The following is a 10,845-nucleotide window of genomic DNA, read 5'->3' on the forward strand; positions in this document are numbered from 1 at the left end:
TCTGGTCTGATGAAACAAAAATGGAACTGTTTGGCCATAATGACAATCGTTATGTTTGGAGGAAAAAGGGGGATGCTTGCAAACCGAAGAACACCATCCCAACCGTGAAGCACGGGGGTGGCAGCATCATGTTGTGGGGGTGCTTTGCTGCAGGAGGGACTGGTGCACTTCACAAAATAGATGGCATTATGAGGAAGGGACATTATGTGGATATTTTGAAGCAACATCTCAAGACATCAGTCAGGAAGTTAAAGCTTGGTCGTAAATGGGTCTTCCAAATGGACAATGATCCCAAGCATACTTCCAAAGTTGTAGCAAAATGGCTTAAGGACAACAAAGTCAAGGTATTGGAGTGTCCATCACAAAGCCCTAACCTCAATCCAGTAGAACATTTGTGGGCAGAACTGAAAAAGTGTGTGTGAGCAAGGAGGCCCACAAACCTGACTCAGTTACACCAGCTCTGTCAGGAGGAATGGGCCAAAATTCACCCAACTTATTGTGGGAAGCTTGTGGAAGTCTACCCGAAACGTTTGACCAAAGTTTACCATACTAATTGAGTGTATGTAAACTTCTGACCCATTGGGAATGTGATGAAAGAAATACAAGCTGAAATAAATAATTCTCTCTACTATTATTTCACATTCTTAAAATAAAGTGTTGATCCTAACTGACCTAAAACAGGGAATTTTTACTGGGATTACATTTCAGGGATTGTGAAAAAACTGTATTTAAATGTACATAGTATTTTGCTAAAGTGTATTTAAACTTCCGACTTCAACTATACACACACCACACACACACACACACACACACACAGCATGTCTCCCAGCTCGGAGAGAAAGAAGGCACCGTGGTTAATGTCAGAACTAATTGGAGAGGGGGTAGAATCAGAATCCGCCCCGATGCCGCCTGCAGCTCTCCTGAACGACTTGGAGAACCCAAATGCCACCCTATTCCCTATGCAGTGCTCTGTTGAAAAGGAGTGCACTATATAGGGAATAGGGTGCTATTTGGGTTGTCGTGAGAGATCTCTCGCTGCCTCAGTGTGGCTGCTGCTGCAAGACTTGCCAGCAACAAAGAGAGAGACATTGTGATCATGTCAAAAGAGCCCTGTCGGATCTGTCTCCACGACTGCGATTCGGAGACCAGAGAAAAAGAGGATTCAACCTCAAAAACTCGCTGGTGTTCTCCAGTCTAAATATACTCAGGCAGGCCTTCATAGAGCTGTCTCTTACTCTGCCTCTACCTTTACCTCGTGTCTCTCACTGCCTCTACCTCGTCTCTCTCACTACCTCTACCTCGTCTCTCTCTACCTGTACTTTGTCTCTCTCACTGCCTCTGCCTCTACCTCGTCTCTCTCTACCTCTACCTCGTCTCTCTCACTGCCTCTACCTCTACCTCGTCTCTCTCTACCTCTACCTCGTCTCTCTCACTGCCTCTGCCTATACCTCGTCTCTCTCACTGCCTCTACCTCTACCTTGTCTCTCTCTACCTCTACCTTCTCTCTCACTGCCTCTACCTCGTCTCTCTCTACCTCTATTTTGTCTCTCTCTCTGCCTCTACCTCTACCTCGTCTCTCTCGACCTCTACCTCTACTTTGTCTCTCTCTCTGCCTCTGCCTCTACCTCGTCTCAACCTCGTCTCTCTCTCTGCCTCTACCTCATCTCTACCTCTACCTCTACTTTGTCTCTCTCTCTGCCTCTGCCTCGACCTCGTCTCTACCTCGTCTCTCTCACTGCCTCAACCTCGTCTCTACCTCTACCTCGTCTCTCTCACGGCCTCTACATCGTCTCTCTCACTACCTCTACCTCGTCTCTCTCACTGTCTTTACCTCGTCTCTCTCTCTACCTCTATCTCGTCTCTCTCTCTGCCTCTACCTCTACCCCGTCTCTCTCACTTCCTCTACCTCTACCTCGTCTCTCTCTCTGCTTCTACCTCTACCTCGTCTCTCTCACTCACTCTACCTCTACTTTGTCTCTCTCTCTGCCTCTACCTCTGCCTCTACCTTGCCCTGTCTCTCTCTCTGACTCTACCTTGTCTCTCTCACTGCCTCTACCACTACTTTGTCTCTCTCTCTGCCTCTGCCTCTACCTCTGCCTCTACCTCTACTTTGTCTCTGCCTCTGCCTCTACCTCTGCCTCTACCTTGCCTCGTCTCTCTCACGGCCTCTACATCGTCTCTCTCACTACCTCTACCTCGTCTCTCTCACTGTCTTTACCTCGTCTCTCTCTCTACCTCTATCTCGTCTCTCTCTCTGCCTCTACCTCTACCCCGTCTCTCTCACTTCCTCTACCTCTACCTCGTCTCTCTCTCTGCTTCTACCTCTACCTCGTCTCTCTCACTCACTCTACCTCTACTTTGTCTCTCTCTCTGCCTCTACCTCTGCCTCTACCTTGCCCTGTCTCTCTCTCTGACTCTACCTTGTCTCTCTCACTGCCTCTACCACTACTTTGTCTCTCTCTCTGCCTCTGCCTCTACCTCTGCCTCTACCTCTACTTTGTCTCTCTCTCTGCCTCTACCTCTGCCTCTACCTTGCCTCGTCTCTCTCACTACCTCTCCCTCTACCTTGTCTCTCTCACTACCTCTGCCTCTACCTTGCCTCTCTCACTACCTCTGCCTCTACCTTGCCTTGTTTCTCTCACTACCTCTGCCTTGCCTTGTCTCTCTCACTGCCTCTGCCTCTACCTTGCCTTGTCTCTCTCACTGCCTCTACCTTGCCTTGTCTCTCTCACTGCCTCTGCTTCTACCTGTAGGCTACTGAGTAGAGAGGAATCAGGCTGGGAAGCAGGCCTGGCTCAGAGTGGAGGAAGGGGTGAGGAGGAAGAGGGGGAAGGGGGAAGAAGGGAGGGAGGACACCTGTCTGTGTCTGTCAGAGGGGGGGCTGAGAGCAGTGTCAGGTTCTCTCCTCCACCCCCATGCACTCCTCTACCTGACACAGTGCCACCAGTTATGTGCCCCACAGCAGTTTAGTCTGTTACAGAGAGGAGAGAGTTGGAGAGAGAGAGAGACAGAGAGAGAGAGAGAGAGAGAGAGAGAGAGAGAGAGAGAGAGAGAGAGAGAGAGAGAGAGAGAGAGAGAGAGACATAATAAATCTGTCACATCTTTATCCTGGCCAAAGCAGTAACTGACATGTCCATTTTAAAGCTAGAAGAGGAATAGGAAGAAGAAGGAAGAACAGAACCCTAGAAAGGCTTTGTGAGAACAACTCTCAACCACGTTGCCACGGCGTTGTCAGTTCACACGCTGTCACTGACACAATGCATGAGGGAGGTGAGTTGGTGTTAGGAGACTTGTTTACCTCTCCCTCCCCTGAATGTCCCCCCTCCCCCACCATCAGTGGATAGAGCTGCATGCTACATGCTGGTTCTCCCTAGTACAACACACTGAATCCATGTTAGGGGACTTGTTTACCTCTCCCTCCCCTGAATGTCTCCCCGTCCGTGGATAGAGCTGCAGGCTAAATGCTGGCTAGCCTCCACCGGCAACAGTAAAGATTCTCCCAAGTACAACACCTTTCTAAGGTCTATATAACAGGGCACAGAGCAGTCAGCATGACACAGTACTACATTATCTGTACTTCAGTTTATTATTATTACAAATATGGTCATGTAGTAATATAGTAATATTGTAATGTAGTGATATAATAATATAATAATATAGTAATATAATAATATAGTAATATAGTAATATAATAATATAGTAATATAATAATATAATAATATAGTAATATAATAATATAGTAATATAATAATATAATAATATAATAATATAATAATATAGTAATATAATAATATAATAATATAATAATATAGTAATATAATAATATAATAATATAGTAATATAATAATATAGTAATATAATAATATAATGAAATAATAATATAACAATATAGTAATATTGTAATGTAATGATATAGTAATATAATAATACAGTAATATAATAATATAGTAACATAATAATATAATAATATAATAATATAATAATATAATAATATAATAATATAATAATATAGTAATATTGTAATGTAATGATATAATAATATAATAATATAGTAATATAATAATATAGTAATATAATAATATAGTGATATAATAATATAATAATATAGTAACATAATAATATAATAATATAATAATATAACAATATAGTAATATTGTAACGTAATGATATAGTAATATAATAATATAGTAATATAATAATATAATAATATAATAATTTAGTAATATTGTAATATAATAATATAGTAATATAATAATATAATGAAATAATAATATAGTAATATAGTAATATTGTAATGTAGTGATATAATAATAAATAATATAGTAATATAATAATATAGTAATATAGTAATATGTAATGTAGTGATATAATAATAAAATAATATAGTAATATAACAATACAGTAATATAATAATAGAGTAATATAATAATATAATAATATAATCATATAATAATATAGTAATATAATAATATAGTAATATAATAATAGAGTGATATAATAATATAATAATATATTAATATAATAATATAGTAATATAATAATATAGTAATATAATAATATAATAATATAATAATATAATAATATAATAATATAATATAATAATATAATAATATAGTAATATAATAATATAGTAATATAATAATATAATAATATAATAATATAATAATATAGTAATATAATAATATAATAATATAGTAATATAATAATATAGTAATATAATAATATAATAATATAGTAATATAATAATATAGTAATATAATAATATAATAATATAATAATATAATAATATAGTAATATAATAATATAATAATATAATAATATAATAATATAATAATATAATAATATAGTAATATAATAATATAGTAATATAATAATATAGTAATATAATAATATAGTAATATAGTAATATTGTAATGTAGTGCTTCTACACCTGCATTGCTTGCTGTTTGGGGTTTTAGGCTGGGTTTCTGTACAGCACTTTGAGATATCAGCTGATGTACGAAGGGCTATATAAATACATTTGATTTGATTTGATTTGATAATAATATAGTAATATAATAATATAATAATATAGTAATATCATAATATAGTAATATAATAAGATAATATAGGAATGTTGTAATATAATAATATAATAATATAGTAATGTAATGATACAGCAATTTAGCAATATATTAATATAGTGATATAGTAATACACACACACACAGAGAGCTAGTTCAACAGAACGCCTGCTCCCTCTCTATTCCTCTCCAGGTGACCAGATATCTCCATAAACCCTACCAGATCCACTAGTAAATCACCAGTAATCCAGCAATAATCCACCTGTAATCCAGCAGTAATCCAGCAGTAATCCACCTGTAATCCAGCAGTAATCCAGCAGTAATCCACCTGTAATCCAGCAGTAATCCAGCAGTAATCCAGCAGTAATCCACCTGTAATCCAGCAGTAATCCACCTGTAATCCACCTGTAATCCAGCAGTAATCCACCTGTAATCCAGCAGTAATCCACCAGTAATCCATCAGTAATCCACCAGTAATCCACCTGTAATCCAGCAGTAATCCAGAAGTAATCCACCTGTAATCCACCAGTAATCCACCTGTAATCTAGCAGTAATCCACCTGTAATGCACCAGTAATCCACCTGTAATCCACCAGGTGGTAATCCACCTGTAATCCAGCAGTAATCCAGCATTAATCCACCTGTAATCCACCAGTAATCCACCTGTAATCCAGCAGTAATCCACCAGTAATCCATCAGTAATCCACCAGTAATCCACCTGTAATCCAGCAGTAATCCAGAAGTAATCCACCTGTAATCCACCAGTAATCCACCTGTAATCCACCTGTAATCCACCAGTAATCCAGCAGTAATCCAGCAGTAATCCACCTGTAATCCACCTGTAATCCAGCAGTTATCCAGCAGTAATCCAGCAGTAATCCACCAGTAATCCAGCAGTGATCCACCTGTAATCCAGCAGTAATCCACCTGTAATTCACCAGTAATCCACCTGTAATCCAGCAGTAATCCACCTGTAATCCAGCAGTAATCCAACTGTAATCCAGCAGTAATCCACCTGTAATCCAGCAGTAATCCACCTGTAATCCAGCAGTAATCCACCTGTAATCCAGCAGTAATCCACCTGTAATCCAGCTGTAATCCACCTGTAATCCAGCAGTAATCCACCTGTAATTCACCAGTAATCCACCTGTAATCCAGCAGTAATCCACCTGTAATCCAGCAGTAATCCACCTGTAATCCAGCAGTAATCCACCTGTAATCCAGCAGGAATCCACCTGTAATCCAGCAGTAATCCACCTGTAATCCAGCAGGAATCTGGAAGGCTGGTTATTAAGTTAATTACCCTAAATTTATATTAAAATGAAAGGACATCAAGGCCTAACGGTCTGGAGTTGCTCTTATCAGTCTTTCTCTAATTGTCGTCTGCACTGATTGGTAAATCGAGGGATATAGCCACAACCCTACTATACTGCACTGTGTCTATAGTACAATGGAGGTACCTGCAGGGCCTGAGGTTGCAGTCTTTCTTTCATTGTCTTATTAATTTACATAGAGCACCTTTCCTCTGCTCTGATCGTTAGACTGAAGGACGAGTGTTTTATAGAAGTGACCCACCAGTCGAAAGACAATGGCCTCTATCCCAGACCCTAACTCTGTTATCATGTGTCCTCAGTTATAAAGGTTTATTTTGGAGAGGCAGGTGGGTTTGGTCTTGTTGCTCAAGGTTTAAGAAACTGACCAATAGGAATCTGAGTTTCGGTGAGAGAACAGAGGTCAGCTGACAGTCAAAGATCAGAGAAACTGACCGATAGGACACGAGCTGGAATTATACACTTCAGGCTACATCTGAATGGGACTCTATTCCCTATGTGGTGCACTAATCTGGATCAAACTGGTGCACTATATAGGGATTAGGGTGATCAAAGTAGTGCACTATATAGGGATTAGGGTGATCAAAGTAGTGCACTATATAGGGAGTAGGGTGATCTAAAGTAGTGCACTATATGGGGATTAGGTTGATCAAAAGTAGTGCACTATATCTGTCTTACTGGGTTGGCCAGCTATATCTCATCTGTCTATGTATCATCTGTCTATATCTCATCTGTCTATATCTCATCTGTCCATATCTCCTCTGTCTATATCTCATCTGTTTTACTGGGTTGGCCAGCTATATCTCATCTGTCTATGTATCATCTGTCTATATCTCCTCTGTCTATATCTCATCTGTCTATATCTCATCTGTCTATATCTCCTCTGTCTATATCTCATCTGTCTATATCTCATCTGTCTATATCTCATCTGTCTATATCTCATCTGTCTATATCTCCTCTGTCTATATCTCATCTGTCTATATCTCATCTGTCTATATCTCATCTGTCTATATCTCATCTGTCTCACTGGGTTGGCCAGCTATATCTCCTCTGTCTATATCTCATCCGTCTATATCTCATCTGTCTCACTGGGTTGGCCAGCTATATCTCCTATGTCTATATCTCATCTGTCTATATCTCCTCTGTCTATATCTCATCTGTCTATATCTCATCTGTCTATATCTCATCTGTCTATATCTCATCTGTCTATATCTCATCTGTCCATATCTCCTCTGTCTATATCTCATCTGTCTATATCTCATCTGTCTCACTGGGTTGGCCAGCTATATCTCCTCTGTCTGTATTCTACTTGGTTTTCGTGGACTTCCAATACCAAACATGCTGTCCATGTTTCTACCCAGATATGACTTCATAGAGATCCGTGATGGAAACAGTGAGAATGGAGATCTGTTGGGTAAACACTGCAGCAACATCGCCCCTCCAGCCATCATCTCCTCCGGCCCCGTGCTCCACATCAAGTTTGTCTCTGACTACGCTCACCAGGGAGCTGGTTTTTCACTGCGCTACGAGATCTTCAAAACTGGTGAGTCCAATATGAATAACGACACAACGTTGATACAAACGTTTAACTACACAAATAGATTGGGACAAATGAAACCCAGTAGAAAGGCAGTCGGTAGACCTATTGGTTATAGATACACTTAGGAGCAGTTTCCCAGACACGGATTCAATTATTATTATTATTATATTCTGGCAGTTAGAGATGTACACTGGCTTGCGAAAGTATTCACCCCCCTTGGCATTTTTCCTGTTTTGTTGCCTTAGAACCTGGAATTAAAATATATTTTTTGGGGGGGGTTGGTATCATTTGATTTACACAACATGCCTACCACTTTGAAGATGCAACATATTTTTTATTGTGAAACAAACAAGAATAAGACAAAAAAAACGGACAACTTGAGCATAACTATCCATCCCCCCAAAGTCAATACTTTGTAGAGCCACCTTTTGTAGCAATTACAGCTGCAAGTCTCTTGGGGTATGTCTCTATAAGCTTGGCACATCTAGCCACTGGGATTTTTGCCCATTCTTCAAGTTAAAACTGCTCCAGCTCCTTCAAGTTGGATGGGTTACGCTGGTGTACGTCAATCTTAAAGTCATATCACAGATTATCAATTGGATTGAGGTCTGGGCTTTGATTAGGCCATTCCAAGACATTTAAACCCATTAATCCACTCGAGTGTGGCTTTAGCAGGGTCATTATCCTGCTGGAAGGTGAACCTCCGTCCCATGTTTCAGGTTTCCCTCAAGAATTACCCTGTATTTAGCACCATACAACATTCCTTAAATTCTGACCAGTTTCCCAATCCCTACTGATGAAAAACATCCCCACAGCATGATGCTGCCACCACCATACTTAACTGTGGGGATGGTTTTCTCGGGGTGATGAGAGGTGTTGGGTTTGCGCCAGACATAGTGTTTTCCTTGATGGCCAAGAAAGCTCAACTTTAGTCTCATCTGACCGGAGGACCTTTTTCCATATGTTTGGGGAGTCTCCCACGTGCCTTTTGGTGAACACCAAACGTGTTTGCTTGTTTGTTTTTTTAAGCAATGGCTTTATTCTGGCCCCTCTTCTGTAAAGCCCAGGTCTGTGGAGTGTACAGCTTAAAGTGGTCCTATGGACAGATACTCCAATCTCTGCTGTGGAGCTTTGCAGCTCCTTCAGGGTTACCTTTGTTCTCTGTTGCCTCTCTGATTAATGCCCTCCTTGCCTGGTCTGAGTTTTGGTGGGCGGCCCTCTCTTGGCAGGTTTGTTGTGGTGCCATATTCTTTCCATTTTAATAATGGATTTAATGGTGCTCTGTGGGATGTTCAACGTTTCAGATATTTCTTTACAACCCAACCCTGATCTGTACTTCTCCACGACTTTGTCCCTGACCTGTTTGGAGAACTCCTTGGTCTTCATGGTGACGCTTGCTTGGTGATGTTGCAGACTCTGGGGCCTTTCAGAACAACTGAGATCATGTGACACTTAGATTGCACACAGGTAGACTTTATTTAATTAATTATGTGACTTCTGAAGGTAATTGGTTGCACCAGATCTTATTTAGGGGCTTCATAGTAAAAGGGTGAATACATGTGCACACAACACTGTTCAGTTTTTAAAAAATACATAATTTCACTTCACCAATTTGGACTATTCTGTGTCTGTCCATTACATGAAATCCAAATAAAAATCCATTTAAATTACAGGTTGCAACAAAATAGGAAAAACACCAAGAGGGATGAATACTTTTGCAAGGCACTGTAGCTAGCTAGACAAATACTGTAAAAAAATACTGGTATCTTTGTAGGACAGGTTAAATGTATCTTTGTAGGACAGGTCAGATGGTAGCTTTGTAGGACAAGTTAAATGGTAGCTATATGGGACAGGTTAATGGTAGCTGTGTAGGACAGGTTACATGGTAGCTTTGTGAGACAGGTTAAATGGTAGCTTTGTAGGACAGGTTAAATGGTAGCTTTGTAAGACAGGTTACATGGTAGATTTGTAAGACAGGCTACATGTCTTACATGGTAGCTTTGTAGGACAAGTTAAATGGTAATTATGTGGGACAGGTTAATGGTAGCTATGCAGGACAGGTTCAAACGTACACCTCTATCCTTCACAGTGCCTGTGGGACACATCTCTCTCCTTCACAGTGCCTGTGGGACACACACCTCTATCCTTCACAGAGCCTGTCTGACCCACACCTCTCTCCTTCACAGAGCCTGTCTGACCCACACCTCTCTCCTTCACAGTGCCTGTCTGACCCACACCTCTATCCTTACAGTGCCTGTGGGACACACACCTCTATCCTTCACAGTGCCTGTGGGACACACACCTCTCTCCTTCACAGAGCCTGTCTGACCCACACCTCTCTCCTTCACAGAGCCTGTCTGACCCACACCTCTCTCCTTCACAGTGCCTGTGGGACACACACCCTGACTAATTCAGATCAAGGGCTCGGGTGAATTAAGTAAATGGCCGTCAGTCGTTCCTCCTTTCTTCCTTCTGTTCCTCCTGAAAGCATTCCAGGAATGCCTGCTAGTCCTGCTTAATGGAGACCTGCTTTCTCGTCCCTGGAGAGAAGGGGTGGGGGTTACTAACACATCACATGTGGTGGTCTGGTGTAGTTTAGTCTGCTGTGGTCAGGGCTGTTAGCTGTTCACTGGCAAATGCTTTCTGGCACTACTGGGACTTGGGGTGTGTGTGGTTTGACAGAACCCACCCGGCGGACTCTAACACAACAGAGTCGTTAGTGTTAACACCCACTCACCCACTCAGACCCTTAGAGAGAGAGAGGGGGAGGGGGAGAGGAGGGAGAGAGAGAGAGGGGAGGAGAGGAGAGGAGGGGGAGAGGGAGAGGAGGGGGAGAGAGAGAGGGGAGGAGAGGAGAGGAGGGGGAGAGGGAGAGGAGGGGGAGAGAGAGAGAGGGGAGGGGGAGAGAGAGAG

The 10,845-nt window shown here is 40.9% G+C and overlaps 1 protein-coding gene across 3 annotated transcripts in view; it reads left to right on the forward strand.

The window, feature by feature from the left end:
• LOC109880914 (neuropilin-2) overlaps positions 1 to 10,845 on the forward strand; it is a 189,082-nt gene that overhangs the window by 53,130 nt on the left and 125,107 nt on the right. For all 3 annotated transcript variants that reach the window (XM_031806316.1, XM_031806318.1, XM_031806317.1), the window contains exon 3: positions 7,754 to 7,935. In XM_031806316.1, the coding sequence (XP_031662176.1) occupies positions 7,754 to 7,935 (182 nt within the window). The remainder of the gene's footprint in view (positions 1 to 7,753; positions 7,936 to 10,845) is intronic.

Source organism: Oncorhynchus kisutch, linkage group LG26, assembly GCF_002021735.2.
Source record: "Oncorhynchus kisutch isolate 150728-3 linkage group LG26, Okis_V2, whole genome shotgun sequence".
Lineage (NCBI taxonomy): Eukaryota > Metazoa > Chordata > Actinopteri > Salmoniformes > Salmonidae > Oncorhynchus > Oncorhynchus kisutch.